The 20,321-nt window shown below is 37.8% G+C and overlaps 1 protein-coding gene across 15 annotated transcripts in view; it reads left to right on the top strand.

Annotated features, from left to right (window-relative positions):
- Positions 1–20,321, top strand: part of CORIN (corin, serine peptidase) — a 261,847-nt gene that overhangs the window by 44,608 nt on the left and 196,918 nt on the right. For all 15 annotated transcript variants that reach the window (XR_013417836.1, XR_013417837.1, XR_013417835.1 and 12 more), the window contains exon 2: positions 3,848–3,992. Coding sequence is in view for 9 of the 15 variants with exons in the window: in XM_078003367.1 (XP_077859493.1) it covers positions 3,848–3,992 (145 nt within the window). In the remaining 6 variants the exon portion in view is untranslated. The remainder of the gene's footprint in view (positions 1–3,847; positions 3,993–20,321) is intronic.

The raw sequence follows: 20,321 nt of genomic DNA, 5'->3' as shown, positions 1-20,321 counted from the left end.
AGATGCAAGTCACCTATGGATTGCTACTAATTGAAGATAAACGTGTGGATGACATTGCCTGGGGAGCGAGTGAATGTGAGAATTGAGCCTTCAAAAATAGAAGGAATGACCAGAGAGGCAGGAGAAAGAGAAGCCAAAGGAAGAAAGTGCTTGATGGCTATCTGAAATTTTGACCCCTCAAATGATACCAAGATGGCATACAATTGTGGTAAAATGGTACATTGTGCCAGTGTACATTATGCTTTTAAAATAAATGTAGTTCTTAAGATACAAGAAATGAGATTTCATTAACAACATTAGTAAAACATAAGAACATTTGGAAGGCTGAGGTGGGTGGATCACTTGAGCCCAGAAGTTTGAGATCAGTCAGAGGAACATGGTGAAATCCTGAATCTACAAAAAAATTAGCTGGGTGCGATGGATGGTGCGCATTTGTTGTCCCAGTCACTCAGGAGACTGAGGCCGGAGAATCTCTTGAGCCCAGGAGGCAGAGGTTGCAGTGAGCCAAGATTGTGCCACTGCACTCCAGCCTGAGTGACAGAGTGAGACCCTGTCTCAAAACAAAACAAAACACACACACACACACACACACAAAAAACCCCAAAACCAAAACCAAAAATAAAAACAACAACAGCAAAAAACACATAAGAATGACATGCTTTACAAATATGTGCAGGTCCAATCAGATGCGTTGTTCCCTACCCTTGCCATGGAATGCTGTGCCTGTGCTCAGCTTGATTTCAAGGCTGAGGAAGGTGCTTGTGGAAGAGGGATGCCATTTGGAGAAAGGATTGTTTAGAGTCCATGGAAACAAAGCTTAAGGATGATTCTGGTTGTTTATTTCACCTGGCATTTACTCAACAGTGAAGTCTGAGAGTTGCCTTGTGTTCAGAGGAACCTTGAAGGGCCTGTGCATAATGTAGCATTTGCAACAGTCCTAAGTGGCCATGAGTGCAAGAGGAAAGTTATGCAAGTTATTCAAGAAGAAAGTGCTGAAGTATTGAATTTCTCCTGTGTATTTCTTCCTCCTCTCCCTTTGAAAAAAGCAATCAATTCTCTGGCCGGGCACGGTGGCTCACGCCTGTAATCCCAGGACTTTGGGAGGCTGAGGCGGGCAGATCACGAGGTTAGGAGATCGAGATCAGTCTGGTTAACATAGTGAAACCCTGTCTCTACTAAAAATACACAAAAAATTAGCCAGGTGTGGTGGTGTGCGCCTGTAATCCCAGCTACTCAGGAGGCTGAGGCAGGAGAATTGCATGAACCTGGGAGGCAGAGGTTGCAGTGAGCCAAGTTTGTGCCACCGCACTTCAGCCTGGGTGACAGAATGAGACTCCATCTCAAAAATCAAACAAAAAAATCAATTATCTTGTCACTGAAGAAAATATTTGGTCTAATCATGAGTATCATTTTTGGAGGTCCAGTACTTGATATATACTTAGATGAGATATTAAAATGGGCCTCTAGCGTTTTCTCCGCTGACTCTTTACTTATAAATGCTAAATGAGATGTATCTGGCTCCAGCAGTCCAGATGGCAATGAGCCATTGTGAATTCGTCACCCAAGGTTGTCCCTATAATGCTTCTGTGATCACCTTAGCGAGGAAGCTTCTTCATTGTTGTAGAAGTTAAATATATTTCATAATTTCTTACCTCTCTGTATACACTTTGCAACATTTTTTTTAACTCGTAACAGACTTTTTCAGGGGTACTTTTCTCAGAATTATGGCTGATTCAGGGTTGTTCTCTCTACAATATCTTATGTGATCTTCCAGCAAATTATATTTCTATCTTTTGAATTCTTATGTCACTTTAGCTGTAAGAGTCATGGTGCTTATCATTTGCTATCTTGCAATATAGTTATATTATTCATGTACATATCATCTCTCCTACAAGACTGTGAGCTTTTGAGAGACAGTGATTTGAAGTCATTGTCATATCCATCATTATTATTATAATTAGTAGGTGTTCAGTAACTAAGTAAAATAAACAAGTATCAACTTGTTTCTGCCACTAACTTTGTTGGCCTATAGTCCCACACTTCTGTTTATTGATTGATTTTTTTTTTTTTGTAGACAAGTGTTGTATATAAGCCTGAAAGGGCACTGCCTATCCAATGCTGGTATTGTAATCAATGTGCTATTGCAGATCTCATATTATATTGCACCAGTGCTATGTCTTCTTGAAGATCAATTGTAAATTAACTGTAAATGATAACACATTGGCTGGTAGCTTAATTCAGGTACAGAGGAAATGGATCAGTAAGACATTAACCTAGGAAATGAAGCTCTTCTCAAGTTAACAACATAAGTTATTTCAAATAATGTCTCTCATGGAGAATTCTTAAAATTACAGAAGCTGTCATCATATTATGTAGTGAACATTGCTTGCAATATGGGTTAGTGAACCTATATTCCCAGATAGAGGGAATAAAGCAGAAATGGGAATCACATAAGCCTTGCAATTCAGAAGAACCCATCAAAATTGTCTTTGCATCCATGGGAAATAATCAAATACTGGTCAGGAAGTCCTGAGAATATTACAGGACCATTCTGTTAGAACAACTTCTTGATTATTATAAGGCTCTTTCTCAAAGGTCATTCATTTAAAAAAAAAAAAGTTTGGTATTTATTACAGAGGAAGAACCAACAAAACCTGGTGATGTATGGCATAGGGGGATGATGAAATGGGGAGTCTTTGGACTCCACTCTCCATATTGGAATGGAGGAATTTCTGTAAATACAAATATGAAAGTCAGTAGAAGAACTAGTTTGCAGATAGAGAGAGAGAGAAGGTTCGTCTTAGTTTTGGACTTGTTAAGAAGAGGGGCTACTACCCACCAGGCATTAGAAGTATGTAGTGTAACTCTGAAAGGAGTTTAGGATGCAAGAGAGATTCAGGAGATAGTTACACAGAGGTTAGAGTTCAAGTTCTGAAACTGTCAGAGGAGAAAATGCAGAGTTAGAAGTCCAAGAGAGAGTCGTGAGAAATGTCTTCATTAAGGAGACCCAGAGAGTTTCTTGTAGTGATTCAAAGCCCTTTTAGTACCATCTCAGATGTTTTTTTGAAGTCACTGCTTGAAGCTAGCCATTTGTAATAAATGAATTTCCAGATATCATTTCTGGCAAGAGATTGAACTAAGCAAAATTTGAAGTATTTGAAGACAAGAACTTTATCTGAACCATCATTTTTGCACTTTGACATCCTCTCACAAGGGATGGGCTGCAGGGGCAGCATGGACAGCTGAGGATGTCCTCAGAGTTGTTAGCGTTTAATTGGCAATCAGGGCAGGCTCCTCCTTATATTTCAACTTGTCACTAAATGCATGATCAGTAATAGCAAGCCTGGCTGAATTATTAATGACCAAATACTTATTTTATCCAGATTCATTCACATTTGGTTTAGACTAATGAGACAAAAAAGAATGAAGTCTGGATAATATTCTGTCTACACCTACTTACCAATTTTGTATCACTGTATTAGGCAGTCTTCAATTCTGTTGTAGCTTTGGTCCAGGGTAAAGTTTTGCCATGGTAATTCATAGCCCTTTGGAATTATACCAAATTGACAAATATGTTTTAAAAAAGCAAAATGGGATATTGTTAAAAGCCCAAATACTTCTGAAAAATGTTTCAGAAATACATAGTTTGCTCTTCCCTGAATGTAGATGTACAGTTATCTGTTCATTTATTGACATGATTTGGTGACTAAGCTCATTTCATACCCTAAAGCACAAACAGTAAAATCTTTTTGGAATGCTGCTGTTTTAAATGGATAGCTGTAACCTAAAATTTCATACCTTGTATTGTAAAACTGAAACCATGTTGCATTTTCCTCTTTTACTTTAGGTCTTGAGAGCTGATGACAATAACATGGGCAATGGCTGCTCTCAGAAGCTGGCGACTGCTAACCCCCTCCGGTTCCTATTGCTGGTCCTGATTCCATGTATCTGTGCTCTCGTTCTCTTGCTGGTGATCCTGCTTTCCTATGTTGGTGGGTGAGGCCATTATTAAAGAAAAATGAAGTTAAAGTGAAAATTAGCATGATTTAGAAGAGTGATTTCTACTTAGTACTTATTTAACCTAAAGTGTCAGTCAATGAGAGGATTATCTGTTCACAACGTTATGCAAATCTGCAGTTTCAGCTACTGTAACCACTCTACTGGTTATTATTAATATTAATGAATGAGTTTATGAATGTAAAACATTTAAGGAATGATTATTAGGTTGCAGGCACTTTGAAAGTTCCTGAGAACTCCAGGATGGTTAAATTAGTCCTTTCTTAGGAGCTCACAGTTGAGAGGAAGTGATGATTATCACACAAGGCAACACATGTTTAAGATAGAAGTGTACACAAAATCCTATGGGCACATTCAAAGAAAACATCATGGAGAGTTAATGTTTTAACTTTGAAATTAAGTTAATAGAAATTTGGATTAGAAGACAGTAGTTCCGGAGTCACATTTGGCAGAGAAAATAACTAGTACAAAACTATAACCCCTTGAAAGATGAACATAGATTTAGAAACCTGGGCGAAAATTTGGCAGTGGTGGGAAATGCAGTTAGACTGATAAAGTTCAAATGAAACAGGATCTTACATTTTCATACTAAATACTAAAGGATTTGGGGTTTAGCATTTAGATCACTGGTTTTCAAACTCTATTCCATGGTAACAAGGTTCTAAGGAGGAGACTTAAGGATTGCACAAATGTTTGCTTTGACTTTCGTTAAAAAAAAAACCAGATCTTAAATACACACTCAAACTACATATTACATACCACATTTTTAACCAGGTAAAAACCAGAAACCAAGTAATGTGTGCTGACAGTTTAACTCATTAATATTTGCATCTTGCTATCTTTTTCTAAATGAATGATACTTTAAGTTTGAAAGGTCAACTTTTTGGAAAAAGCAATAAACTATTATCACTGGTAGCTACCTAATGATATGAATCAGGATTTTTAAAAATATGTGCAATCAAATAAAATAGAGAAATAAATATCAAGACGATGCTGATCTAATTGCATTGCCATTGATTTTGAATTTTTAAATTTTGCCAAACCTCCTTATTATTTTCTTACTGGTTTATAGAACTTACACACTTAGATCTTACAAAGTAAGTTAATCACAGTAAAATACAGCTCATATCTATTTATAGATATTAGGCTTTTATATGATATTTGTTTGAAAATAACGTTAATCTGCTATAAAAATGATTACAAAACACTGCTATGGGTGGTGGATTACCACTGGAGGATCTTTCCAAGAAAGGAGAACTCTGATTATTTTGCATTTGCAAAAGGCAATAGAACTGGAAATACTACAGAGTACTGAAGGCAGAAAGAAATGAAGGCAGGGAGACCAGTTTGGGGCTCTGACTCTGGTCTAAGTGAAAGGTGATAAGGGTTTGAAATAAGGTGTTGGATGCATTAAAATCAATATAAATCAAAACTGGAGTTTGGTATGAGGGAGAGAGGAGTCAAGGCTGACTCCTGGATTTCTGGTTTGGGTAACCAGGTTTTTTAAAAAAACTGTTTGTGGGTACATAGTGGGTGTGTATATTTATGAGGTATGTTATATAATTTCCTACAGGCATGTAATAAGCAATAACCACATCATGACAAATGGGCTCTCCATCCCCTCAAGCATTTATACTTTAATGTGACAATAATCCAATTATAATCTAGTTTACAAATCAATTATACTCTATTTTTTTTACAATCCAATTATATTCTATTATTATTATTTTTTTTTTTTGAGATGGAGTGTTGCTCTGTTGTCCAGGCTGGAGTGCAGTGGCACAATCTCGGCTCACTGCAAGCTCTGCCTCCTGGGTGCATGCCATTCTCCTGCCTCAGCCTCCTGTGTAGCTGGGACCACAGGCGCCCGCTACCACGCCTGGCTATTTTTTTGTATTTGTAGTAGAGAGAGGGTTTCACTGTGTTAGCCAGGATGGTCTCAATCTCCTGACCTCGTGATCCGCCCATCTCAGCCTCCCAAAAATCTATTATATTTTTATAATCCAGTTATACTCTATTGTTTTTAAATGTACAATTAAATTTCTATTTACTATAGTCAACCTGTTGTGCAATCAAATGATGTCTTATTAATTCTTTCTAACTATATATATTTTTTGTACCCATTAACAACCCCCACTCCTCTCCCCACCCCCTACTATCCTTCACAGCCTCAGCCTCTGATAACCATCCATCTATTCTCTGTCTCCTTGGGTTCAACTATTTTGATTTTTAGCTCCTAAAATAAGTGAGAACATTTGAAGTTTGTCTTTCTCTGACTTATTTCACTTAACATAATAACCTGCAGTTCCATTCATTTTGTGGCAAAATGACAGTATCTCATCCTTGTTATGGCTGCATAGTACTCCATTGTATATACGCACCATATTTTCTTTAGCCAATCATCTGTTGATGGACATTTAGATTGCTTCCAAATATTGACCAGTGTGATCAGTGCTGCAAAAAACATGGGAATGCAGATGTCTCTTTGATGCACAGATTTCCTTTCTTTTGGGCATATACCCAGCAGTGGAATTGCTGGATTCTATGGTAGCTCAATTCTAGTTTATTTGAGGAACCTCCAAACTGTTCTTTATAGGGGTTGTACTAATTTACATTCCCATCAACAGTGTACGAGGGTTCCCTTTTCTCCGTATCCTCACCAGCATTTGTTATTATTGCCTGTCTTTTGGATATGAACCATTTTAACTGAGGTGAGGCGATATCTCATTGTAGTTTTGATTTGCATTTCTCTGATGGTCAGTAATATTGAGCCCCTTTTCATATGCCTGTTTGCCGTTTGTATGCCTTATTTTGCGAAATGTCTGTTCAAATCTTTTGCCCATTTTTAAGTTAGATTATTCGACTTTTTAAAATAAAGTCGTTTGAGCTCCTTGTAAATTTTGATTATGAATCTCTCATCAGGTGGGTAGTTTGAAAATATTTTCTTCCATTATGTGTGTTGTCTCTTCACTTTGTTGATTATTTCCTTTGCTGTGCAGGAGCTTTTTAACTTGATGTGATCCCAGCTATTCATTTTTGCTTTGGTTGCCTGTGCTTGTGTGGTATGACTCAAGAAATTTTTGCTCAGACCAATGTCCTGAAGAGTTTCCCCAATGTTTTCTTTTAGCACTTTCATAGTTTGAAGTCTTATATTTAAGTCTTTAATCCATTTTGATTTGATTTTTGAATATAGTGAGAGATAGGGGTCTAGTTTTGTTCTTCTGCATGTGGATATCCAGTTTTTTAAGCACAATTTATTAAAGAGACTGTCCTTTCCCCACTGTGTGTTCTTGGCATCTTTATAGAAAATGAGGTCTCTATAGGTGTGTGAATTTGTTTCTGGGTTCTCTATTCTGTTCCATCAGTCTGTGTGTCTGTTTGTATGCCAGTATCATGCTGTTTTGGTGACTATAGCTCTGTAGTATTATTTGAAGTCAGGAAATGTGATTCCCCCAGTTTCATTCTTTTTGCATAGGATAGCTTTGGCTACACTGGGTCTTTTGTGGTTCCGTATACATTTCAGAATTGTTTTTTCTATTTCTATGAAGAATGTCTTTGGGATTTGGATAAGGATTGCATGGAATCTGCAGATTGCTTTGAGTACTATGGAAATGTTAACACTATTGATTCTTCCAATCCATGAACATCAAATATGTTTCCATGTTTTTGGTGTCCTCTTCAATTTTTTTCATCAGTTTTTAGTTTTCATTATAAAGATCTTTCACTACTTTGGTTAAATTAATTTGAAATCTGGGTCCATTTGTGTCCATTCTTCTTGGGAAGGTGTTTCAGGTCTTCTAAGGGACTTGAGCCTGAGACCCTACAATGCTGCAATTCTTGAAGACTTCTAGAGAAAGGTACTGCCTTGGTGGTGCTGGATAAAGTCTGAAAGAATTCTCTGAATTACCAGGCTGAGACTCTCATTCTTTTCCCTTACCTTCTCCCAAACAAACAGAGTCTCTCTCTCTCCCTGTGCTGAGCCTTATGGAACTAGGGGCAGGAACACAAGCATCCCCCTGGCCGCCACCACTGGGACTGTGCTGCTTCAGACTTGAAGCCAGCACAGCACTGAGTCTCACCCAAGGCCTGCTATAACCACTACTTGGCTACCATCTAAGTTCACTCAAAGCCTTAGAGTCTACAATCAACAGGTGGCAAAGCCAGCCAGGTTTATGTCCCTACCTTCAGGGCAGTGAGCTTCCCCAGGCCCCAGGTGGGTCCAGAGATGTTGTCTTGGAACCATGGATTGAAGTGAAAAACCTTAGAACTTCAGCTGGTGTTCTATTCTACTGCAACTAAGCTGGTACTTAAACCATGAGACAAAGCCCTTCCCACTCTTCCCTCCCACTTCCATTGGCCAAGGAGCCTTTCCCTGTGGCCACCACCACCACCAACCCATGGGGGCTTTTGCCAGGCTACCACTGATGTTTCACTTAAAGGCCCTTCAGTCAGTTTATGATGCATGCCTCCAGGCCTGGGACTCACTCTTCGGGACAGTGGACTCCTCTCTGGCCCAGGGCAGGTCCAGAAATGCTAACTAACCAAGAGCCTAAGCCTGACTCAGGGACCCCAAGAGCCTGGTTGGTGCCCTACCCCACCGAGGCCAACCAGGCACTTAAGGTGCCGGGTAGAGTCCCCTTTACTTTTCCACCTGCTTTTCTCAAATAGAAAGAGTCTTTCACCATAGCCACCACAGCTAGGAATGTGCAAGGTCACATCTGAAGCCAGCACATCTGAGCCCAAGGCTCACCGCATATAACCTGGGTATTGCTGTTGGATATTCAGGACCATGGGGCTCTTTGGTCAGCAAGTGCTGAATCCTACCAGGTCTCTGCTGTGACAGACCAGCACTGAGTTCAATGTAAAGTCCCCCAGTTGCTGTGCTCTCCCTTTACTAAGCACACCGATTTCTCCCTGCCACCCACTGCTGGAGGATGAAGGAGAGGTGGCACAAGCACTCCCTTAGCCACCCCAGCTTGTGTCTCAGTAGGTCACGTGTCTCCCAGTCCGTCGGCTCTGAACCCAGCTCAGCACTAGGGCTTGCCTAGGAATTGCAGTCCTTGTGGCCTAGGCTGTCGCTCAAGTTCACTTAAAGTCCCAAAGCACTCCAGCCTGCAGTGGTGAGGCTTGCTGGAACTCAAGCTCACCACTGTGATGGGCAATTACCCTTTGGTCAGGGCCTATCCAAGTGTTTCCTCTGCTTTCTGCTGTGACAGGGCAGCACTGAGTTCAATGCAAAGCCTCATAATCACTGCACTCTGCCTCTCCCAAGTGCCCACATTCTCCAAGCTGCATGGCTACTGCTGGGGGATGGGAGAGGATGGTGTCGGCATTCAAGACTATCTGTCTTGCCCTCTGTAATGTCTTCTTCAGTGATATGAAGTTAAAAGCAGGTACTGATTGCTCACCTGATTTTTGGTTCTTGTGTTAGTGACTTTTGTGTGGAGTTAATTGTTAAAATTTGGTGTTCCTTTGGGGTGGGGGACAAGTGCTATAGACTTCTATCAGGCTTCTTGCTCTGCCTCCTGTATCTAACCAGGTTAGTTTTGATGCTACCGGTTAACATAGGAAGTAAAGGTGCAGGAACCTGATACAGGCAGATGAAAGAAAGATTGGAAGGTTGATTTGTGTATTAGAGATTCTTATGGGACAACCAAGTACAATGGAATCATAGTTGAATTCAATAGTGAAAGCAGTTCAAGAAATGGAGAAAAATGAGAAATCCAACATGTTGCTTTCCTAAGGAATTTCAAGAGGAATCGTGACCAAATATGATGTTTGGCTTCTGTGACAGAGCAGCACTGACTTTAAAATTTAACTTCCAAGTCATTGGCATAGGACTGAAGCTAGGGGATCCAGGAGGGAGATTGAGAAGGGAGGTCTGCCATGCATGCGACAGTCTCAGTGGCAGTTGAAGCAGCGCGAGTCGATGAACTCTGAAGAGAAAATGCATCAATTGGAAGCTGAGGGCAATGCTCTGGAGGATGCTAGTGTTGAAGGGGCAAACAGTAGGGAAAAAGAGATACAGGAAGACTAGAGAAGGAAAGGAACCCAGAAATGCTGGCTTTCACAGATGCCAGAGGTCAGAGGGTGACCAAGTAAGAGGAAGACAGAACGAGTGCCCCAGCCCAGGAAGACTGAGGGTTTTCTGTGGGAGTTTTAGTCACTTCTTGCTCTGTGGTGTCACCTGTGGTCTGCTCTCAGGCTAAGACAGTAAACCGTCCTGAAACTCATCTCTGCTACTCTCTTCTTCTAAGAGTCAGCACCCCTACAGACTGGCCTGCTTCTCCTGCCTCTCCAGTGCCCTTCAGTAGTTGTCTTTTTGTGTTTTGTCCAGAGTTTATAGCTATTATCTCTGGACAGATCTGTCTGGTAAGAGCTTCCTCAGCTATACCACTGTCATTTTAAAAAGTCTGTTTGTCATGACACTATGTTCATTGGCTCACACACTTTGAGGAACACTTCCTTTCCTTCTCAGGATCTAATGCTAATATAAAATGTAAGTACATTTAAGTACATCTGTGCTTAGAGGCCTCTGAGCAGAGGGCAAAGGAGGAATGCTTTGCTTTAAATGGGTTATTCCTTTTAATTTTATTATTAGTTAATTAATAATAATTTATTCTTATTAATATAATATACCATTCGATCCAACCATTTACAGTCGACAATTCAGTAGTTTTTAGTATATTCATAGATAAATGTAACCATCACTGCAGTCTGTTTTAGGACATTTTTGTCATCTCAAAACAAAACTCTGTACCCTTTAGCTACCACCCAATCTCTCCCCATCTCCTCACCCCTAGCCCCAAGCAGCCACTAATCTGTTTTCTTTCACTATAGATGTCCCTATTCTAGACATTTTGTATTACCATATGTGGCATTTTGTGACTGGTTTCTTTCCGTTAGCATATATTTTTAAGGTTTACTCACGTTGTAGCATGTATTAATACTTTATTCATTTTAATGGCTGAACAATATTTCATTGTATGGATATACCATAGTTTTTCCATTTGTCAATTGATAGGCATTTGGGTTATTTCCACCTTTTGGCTATTATCAATAATCCTTCTATGAATATTTATGTGTATGTTTTTGTGGGGACATACATTTTCATTACTCCTGGGTATATACCAAGAGCGGAATTTTGTATCACTTATGTAACTGCTCCTAAATGCTATTTTGTTTATATGTAGGCAAACTTTAGGAAGTGGGGGTTTTCCCATGCATCTTCAAAATCATTCTTTTAGCAATTCAAGATGCAGAAAACAAATAACCTCATTATAAAGTGGGCAAAATACATGAACAGATGCTTCTCAAAATAAGCATACAAGTGTCCAACAAACATGAAAAAATGCTCAGCATCACTAATAATCAGAGAAATACAAATCAAAACCACAGTGAGATACCATCCTCACACCAGTCAGAGTGGCTATTATGAAAAAGTCAAAAAACAACAGATGCTGTTGAGAAAAGGGAACATTTGTATGCTGTTGGTGGAAATGTAAATTACTTCAGTCACTGTGGAAAAAACTTTCGAGATTTCTCAAAGAACTTAAAATAGAACTACCATTTGACCCAGCAGTCTCATAACTGGGGATATATCCAAAAGAAAATAAATCATTCCACCAAAAAGACACACACTCATGGCAGCACTCTTCACAATAATAAAGACATGGATTCAGCCTAGGTGGATAAAGAAAACGTTGGGGCTGGGCGCGGTGGCTCACTCCTGTAATCCCAGCACTTTGGGAGGCTGAGGCCGGTGGATCATGAGGTCAGGAGATCAAGACCATCCTGGCTAACATGGTGAAACCCCATCTCTACTAAAAAAAAAAATACAAAAAATTAACCGGATGTGGTGGCGGGCGCCTGTAGTCCCAGCTACTCGGTAGGCTGGGGCAGGAGAATGGTGTGAACCTGGGAGGTGGAGCTGGCAGTGAGCTGAGATCGTGCCACTGCACTCCAGCCTAGGTGACAGAGCGAGACTCTGTCTCAAAAAAAAAAAAAAGAAAGAAAGAAAGAAAGAAAACGTGGGATATGTGTGTATATATCTGTGTGTATATATATATACACACACACACACATATTCCATGGAACACTATGCAACCATAAAAAAGAATGAAATCATGTCCTTTGCAGCAAAATGGATGTAGTGGGAGGCCATTCGCTTAAGCAAATTAATGCAGGAACAGAGAACCAAACACCACATGTTCTCAGTTATAAGTGGGAGCTAAACATTGAGTGCTCATGGTCATCAAAATGGGGACAATAGACACTGGAGACTACGAAGGAAGGCAAGGGTTGAAAAACTGTGGGGTACCATGCTCATTACTTGGGTGATGGGATCATTTGTATCCCAATCCTCAGCATCACATAATATACACATGTTACAACTTGCACATGTACCTGAATCCAAAATAAAAGTTGAAATTTTATAAAAAGAGAAAAAAATTTAAAAACATTATTTTAATAAATTCTGTACCAGATGATTTAATATAGCCATATTGAAGTAATATCTGCCCAAATAAATATTCCTTATTTTATAACTGAGATGTTTGTTGTTGTAATGAGCAATACAAGTATTTTATATCTTTATTTTAAAAACCTCATTAAATTGCTTACTTTAAAAAATGTTCTATTTGATTTGAGTTTATAACTTCGTGCTCATTCAAAGTTTTGTAGTTATTTCTGTGTACATTAGGGTTGCTAAGGGATGCTGAGATGTCAATGGTGTATAAATAACAGGAGGTCTAGCTTCAAAAGCTAAGGAGATAATAATGAAGGGATTATTGATTAGAAAAGATAAAAGCCTTATGCTGACAAATACAGATGTACTGTGTGTCCCTAATTTTGTCTGTTTTGGCTTCCCTCATGCCAAAAATCAAAAAAAGATGATAAAAAGATTTCTGAAGATAAGAGAGTTGTGTTGTCAAATAATTGCTTTAGCAGCAGGCTATAGAAGAAAGCAGTAGTAAATTGTTTTTCAACCCAACCACTAAACTGAAGCTAGAGCTACAAAGATTGTTTAGTTTTGTATTTCCCAACTCGGCAGATAGTCTGAGTTGTCCATATGGTTCCAACGATTTGAACTCTAAAAGAAGGACTCAGGTTCTTCAAAGAGAAATTGAAAAATAAGAAAGTTACATTATATGTAAGTTTTTATTTCACTAGTTATAGTCTAATACTGATGGTCCATATGACAAAGAAGAAAGAGCATTCAGCTTGGCACTAGAAAGTCTGGCTTTAGGACTTTACTCTTCCATTTACCAGACATGTGAGTTTAGGTAAGATATTTTATTTTCTACATGAGATAACTCTTTTTTGTATCACAGAATTGTTATGGAAGTCAAATGAAATGTTTGTGAAAGTGTTTTTATAAATGATAAGTTCATCATAAAAGTAAATTATTTGTTTTATTTGCTTATGAATAATTATCAAATAATTATTTTAATAGTCATATTATACCCAAGTAACAATTAACTAAAGATACATTTTTGTCTCATGTTAACTCTGTCCATAAGCATTAAAACCTTTGTGCTATGACCTGTTGTCATGGTAACCCCGTGATCCTAACCCCATAACCCTAGCATCAGGCTGTTGCTATAAGATATTTGAATTGCCTTAAAGTAGCTAGGAAGAAATAAAGCTGACCAACAGTTAGATTTGTTACATGATGACAAGTTTGACAGGACTTTTATTCTTAGGCCTGAGATTTACTTTCAGAGACTAATTTCTTTCTTATAAGAACTAAACCTGCAATGGTTTGTGCTGCTTCATGTGACTACAAGAGTCAATTTATGCCATAGAGTACTTTGAGATTGAACTGATACCTTCCTTAAATTTTACATATACATATATAATTATTTAATATATTATAAATTCACAATATTATATATAATTATGTTATATATTATTACATCAAAACATAAATATACATCTTGCAACATTTAAAGTAAAATTATTTTGATATGTTAAGAAACATTTAAAAGAAACAAAATTAGCTATAATGTAATACTGTTTGCTCCTTTAACAAATATGTATTGAGTGTCTGCTATATGCAACACAGTGTGCTATAGGTATTGGGCACAGCAGTGAATAAAGTCTACCCTCAGGGACTCCACAGTGAGAGAGGAAGGCATTAAACAAATGATCACTTCATTAATTAATTACAACAGAGGTTACTGCTATGTGGGAAGAGACAAGGTGCTAAAAGAACTTATGACAGGAACAGAACCTGGGCTGAGACGAGGGAGGATTCCCTAGGGAGTAAGTAGTACTTTAAACATGAAACGCACAATGAGGATGTTGATATAAGAGAGTGACAGGGTCTGGTTGTAGCATTTATTTATTTATTTATTTATTTGTTTATTCATTCATTAAACCATTTTAATGAGGTATAACTGACATAAAAAAAGCTGCACATATTTAATGTATCACAACCTGATGAGTTTGGAAACAACTATATACCTGTGAAACCATCACCACAATTTCTGCAATAAACATATCCATCACCTCCAAAACTTTCCTCACATCTTTATTATTTTTTCCATGATTAGAACATTTTCCATGATTAGAACATAACATAACATCTGCCCTCTTAACAAATGTTTAAGTACACAAAGAAGTATTAACCGTAGTCACTATGCTGTATAGTCATCTCTAGAACTTATTTATCTTGCATTACTGAAACTTTATACCCTTGGATATCACCTCATTTCCTCTTCCCCTCTGGCAATTGCGATTCTACTTTCTGATTCTATGAGTCTATTTTAGATTTCTCATATAAGTGTGATCATGTATTATTTGTCGTTAGCATAATGTCCCCCAGGTTCATCCATATTGCCACAGATGATAAGATTGTCTTCTTGTTTAAGGCCAAATGATATACCATTGTGTGTATGCCACATTTTTAAAATTTATTCATCTGTCAGTGGACATTTAGGCTGCTTCCATGTCTTGGCTATTGTGAATAATGCTGCACAGAACATGGGAGTGCAGATAGGAAATCCTGATTTCAATTCTTTGGATGTATACCCAGAAGAGGCATTGCTGGATCATACAATAGTTCTATTTTTAATTTTTTTGAAGGACCTTCCATTCTGTTTTCCATAGTGACTGCACCAATTTACATTCCTACTAATTTGTTATCTTTTGTTTTTGATAATAGTCATCATAACAACCATGATGTGACATCTCTTTATCATTTTGATTTGCATTTTGCTAATGACTAGTGATGTTAAGCACCATCTCGTATACTTACTGGCTATGAGTATGTGTCTTCTTTGGAGAAATGTCTATTCAGATCCTTTGCCTGTTAAAAAAATCAGGCTACCTTTTCTTTTTTGCTATTGATTTGTGAGTTTCTTATTTTTATGTATTTTGAATGTTAACTCTTGATCAAATATGTGGTTTACAAATAATTTCTCTCAGCTTTTACGTCTACTCAACCTCTGTTTTGCTGTGTAGAAGTTTTCAGTTTGATGTAACACTGCTTGTCTTTTTTTCTTCTTTGTTGCCAGTGCTTTTGATGTCATGTCTAAGAAATCCTTGTTAATAGGATTAACAAGAATAAGTACTTAGGAATAAACCTAACCAAGGAAGGGAAATACTTTTACACTGAAAACCATGAAATACTGATAAAAGAAATTAAATCAGACAGAAATAAATGAAAAGACATTTAATGTTCACTGACTGGAGGAATTAATATTGTTAAAATGTCCATACTACCCAGAGTGATTTATAGATTCAATGCATTCCCTAGCTAAATCCCAGTGGCATTTTTCAGATGAAACAATCCTAAAATTCATCTGGAGCCACGAAAGATCCCAAATACCCAAAGTGATTTTGAGCAGAATGGACAAAGATAGAGGCATCAAATGTGCTGATTTCTAACTATATTACAAGGCTACAGTAATCAAAGAAGTATAGCATTAGAATAGAAACAGACATAGAGACCAATGGAACAGAATATAGAGCCCAGAAATAAATCCACATATATATGGTCATCGGATCTTCAACAAAGGTGTGAAGAGTACACGAGGGGGAAAGAATAGTCTCTTCGACAAATGGTGTTAGGAAAATTGCATATCCACATCCAAAAGGATGAAATTGGACCCTTATCTTATACCATCATACCAAAATCAAGTCAAAATGGATTAAAGACTAAAACATAAAACTGGAAACCATGAAACTCCTAGAAGAAAACATCGGGGGGAAAAAAAAGGCTCTTTCAAGATCTTGGAAATGATTATCTTGGTTGGGACTTTCAAAAGGTGTCATTGGCAGCTGTATGGAGAAAGGGTTTTAGCTTTAAAAGATGTCATTGGCAGCTGTATGGAAAAAGGGTTACAGCTGAATATGTGGCAGGGAGTCCTATAAATGTATGGGGTATGGTCTGAATTAGTTTTTTCAAACTATTCTTCATCTCAATTTATTCACCCAAGTTTTGTTCCAAAAACTCTCATTAGAATGCTTCTGACTTTTTCTTTCTCAGCCTGTTGAAGACTTGGTTTTAAATATTCATCTGCTCATTTCATTCATCCATATATATCTAAAATAAATTTATTTTAGCCATAAGCTTATGAAAAATAGCTTAAAATTACATTTCTAGTTTTCTTAATATGATGGAAAAATGTATGTATGGCTTCTTAATTTTTTAATGAAATGAGGAAAAAAGAAAAATTATAGTGGTATGTAGAGTATAGGAAGTTTAATAAACTGTTCATTTTTCTTGAATTCAATAAAAATATTTCCTTTAGAAGTGACATTTCTCCTCAAAAATGCTAGATGAGCTGGAGATCATTGAACTTAAATACAGTTTTCTCTTAGCAAATTTCTCAGCAGTTTGTGGCTTTTACAAGAATTTGGAGGTAAAAGGATCTTAACTTCCTAACTTATAATGTATTCTTAGTATCACTTAAAAATAGAAAACCTCCCAAATTCTTATTTCTTCACACCCAAAATTTAAGATTCTCTATGATCTTTCATGACCTGACTCCACATTACTTAAGACTTCAAATTCTTTGAATAAATCTGGCTTTCTGTTGTAAATTCACCAACAGAGGATCCTCAAGCATGAGAATTGTTTTTCTTTAACTACTGAGGCCCAAGGTTATATATTATGTCTAAAGCTTTTTGAAATGGTAGTCTAAAGCCTTGTTCTCAAGTGTGGCCCATGGAATAGCAGCATCAGCATCACTTGGAAATTTGTGTAAAATGCAGAATCCAGAATCTCAGTCCCCACTCCAAACCTGCTGAATTTGCATTCTAACAAGAACCACCCCAGATGATTCCTATACCTCTATCAGTCCCATTCTGATCCTCTCTTTCACTTCTTTTCGTCCTCCTATATCTATACTTAGCAAGCCCACCAGTGTCTTTTTATCCAATGTGCTGCATTGGAAACCAATGTGTATTTGAGCAAGACTTTGAAATGAAGAACCTGTGTTTCTCTCTGTGTCTGTCTACATCAGTTCATGGTAAGAATGTTCACCGTTAGTTAGTGCCAGCGATGCTTTCTTCTCCCCAGATGTGCTATGCACATATGATCTTCCTCAGTGATGACTACTACATTCATCTCGTTATGCTCTTCAACTATGCCTTCGTATTGTCACCTTTGATTGTCCTTCAGTCTCTCTGGCTGCTGTTTCTCAGTTTCCTTATGCTAACCTTTCTCTAGCTGTCCATTAAATGGCAGGTGTCTGTCCTCAGCTCTCTTCTCACTTTACACTGATATCCCTCTTGGCAATGTCAGCCATTTCCATTAGTTCATTCATCATTCATACATTCAATAAATATGTATGGAGCCCTACACTGGTGCTAGGTGTTCTGCTCGGGGATTGAGGTATAGATGCATGGGACAGACAGTTCCACTTGAGTGCATATGTGCTACGATATAACCAGTGCATGCTCTGGGAACACAAAGGAGGGACAGCGTTGTTGGGGAGTCTGGTGAGGCATCTGGAGGAAATCATCAGATTGCTTCAAATTTGGGCTCCCCCCCCACTGAATGTTTCACAGGCCCTTATATTCAATAAAGTGTAACAACAACAACAACAACAAGCTCCTACAAATCTATTTTTCATACTCTATTATCTATTGTTTTAGTCAAGATTTGCTAGACTCTGTCATGTAACAACAACAAATCCCCCAATACCGGTGATTTACAAACCACAGTTAATTTATTACAATACTACATGTCCTTTGCAAGATGGCAGGGGGCCTGTGCTCATCAAGGTCTTTCAGAGACCAAATTGATGAACTAGCCATCATTTTGAACTTTTGTGGTGATTGTGCCAGAGCTCTGAAGACTCTTATATCAGCAATTAAATGCTTCTGCCTAGAAGCAACGCTTTTTAGTTTTGCTTATAGCCTTGAACTTGAAGCAAGGGCTCACTCAAGAGGCCAGAGAATGCAGTGCTCAGCTTGTGCCCCAGTAGAAGGAGAGAGAATTGGAAATATTTGATGAACAGCACTAACGATATGACACCAACTCAGTTGGGGATACGTTTGTTTACTACATCATTCAAACCAGAGACCTCAAAGGGACCTTTCTCTCATGTTCATATGATTTTGCATCTTTGGAGCTTTCTCCCAATGTTCCCTTTGTCCTTAGGGTTTTGGCATTGGCTAAGGCCTTACTCTTTTCTCACTTGGAGTATTACAATAACCTTATAACTATCCTCTAAACTTTTAAACGTCACTCTGCTGCCAAAGTGATCATTCTAATATGTTTCACCCTATTTAAGACCCTTCTAAAATTTTCCATCACAAGGTAAATTCCAAGCCTCATACAAGAACTATCCTGTCTGGTGTCTCTTTCCTTTCCAGCCTTTTCTCTTACCAGGCTCCTGTGTGCTAGCCATATTTTTTAATTACTTGCTTCTGGGCCTTTTCGTATGTTTTTCCCTTTGTTTTATCTAGAAAATATTTCACTCCCTATTGCCACGCCACCCTCCTCCCTACAAATACTTTGCTTAAACCTAGAAAATCCCTAATCAGCTTTTAAGATTCACATTTAGGATACTTTTCTCTAAACAGGCTTTCCTGACTTTTTCAAATGGAATGAGGACAATCTCTCTACTTTTTGCTACCAGATTGTCCTATGCATATCATTCTCAAAGCGCTTGTACCATAGTTTATATTAACATTTTTTAGATTGCATGCCTGTCTCCCTCAACTAATCTATAAACATCTTGATAGTAAGGACCTCTTACTAAATGTTGTGTTCTCAGCAGAGTAAGTATGAAGTTCTTGGCACATAGAAAGTGCAAAGTAAATGTCTTTCACATGGCTAAAGATACAAAGCTAAGAAATTAATTTTAAAATCACATCATAGGAAGATAAATTCTGCAAGCACACAATGGTTGATTTTTACAACCTGTATGTTTTGTCCAAAATGAAAAGTGTATGTGGGTATATGTATATGTCTCTTTGTCATGTCCCAACTCAAATATTGGGCAAGTTAATTCACTCTCATAAACTTCAGTTTCCATCTCTCTAAAACTGTCAAAAAGATTAATTATATTATCTGTTTATAGGATTATTGGAAGGTTAACTCAGTTGATTCCTATAGTGAGGGAACTTAGCAAGGTGCTTGTATTAATTTCCTATTGCTCCTGTAACAAATTACCACAAACTTGGTAGCTTAAAAAGATAGCACAAATTTATTATCTTAGAGTTAAGAAGTTCAAAAGAGGTCTCACTGGGCAAAATTTAAGTGTTCCTTCTGCAGACTCTAAGAGACAATCTATTTTCTTGTTTTTTCTAGTTTGTAAGGCTTCCTGTATTCCTTGGCTTGTGGCTCCTTCCATCTTCAAAACAAGCAATGGTCCATTGAGTTTTTCTCACAGTTCATGACCCTGACACATACTCTCTTATCTCCCTCTTCTACTTATAAAGACCCTTGTGATTATATTGGGCTCACCTGAATAATCCAGGATAGTCTCTTCATCTCAAAATTCTTACTTTAATCACATCTGCAACATCCCTTTTACCACGTAAAGTATGTAAAGCAGAATATTCACAGGTTCTAGGTTTTGGGATGTGTCATCTCTGGGGGAGCATTATTCTCCCTACCACAGTGCCCAATCTCTTCATTACAAGGAATCAGTAAAGTTTGACTTTTATTATTATTAGAATTATATAATATTTCTTAAATATAATTAAATTGTTTTTTTGGCTATATAGCTGAAACACTTTTGAGCCAGACTATCTTAATACAAAGTGACTTTCTATTAATAATTTAGCATGAAAAAGCCATAATTTTCTCACTCCAAATTTGGGTTAAGTGATTCACTTCTGAA

Source organism: Macaca mulatta, chromosome 5 (genome assembly GCF_049350105.2).
Source record: "Macaca mulatta isolate MMU2019108-1 chromosome 5, T2T-MMU8v2.0, whole genome shotgun sequence".
Classification (NCBI taxonomy): domain Eukaryota; kingdom Metazoa; phylum Chordata; class Mammalia; order Primates; family Cercopithecidae; genus Macaca; species Macaca mulatta.
Note: the sequence above shows the minus strand (reverse complement) of the source record. Positions and strands in the feature narration are given on the sequence as shown.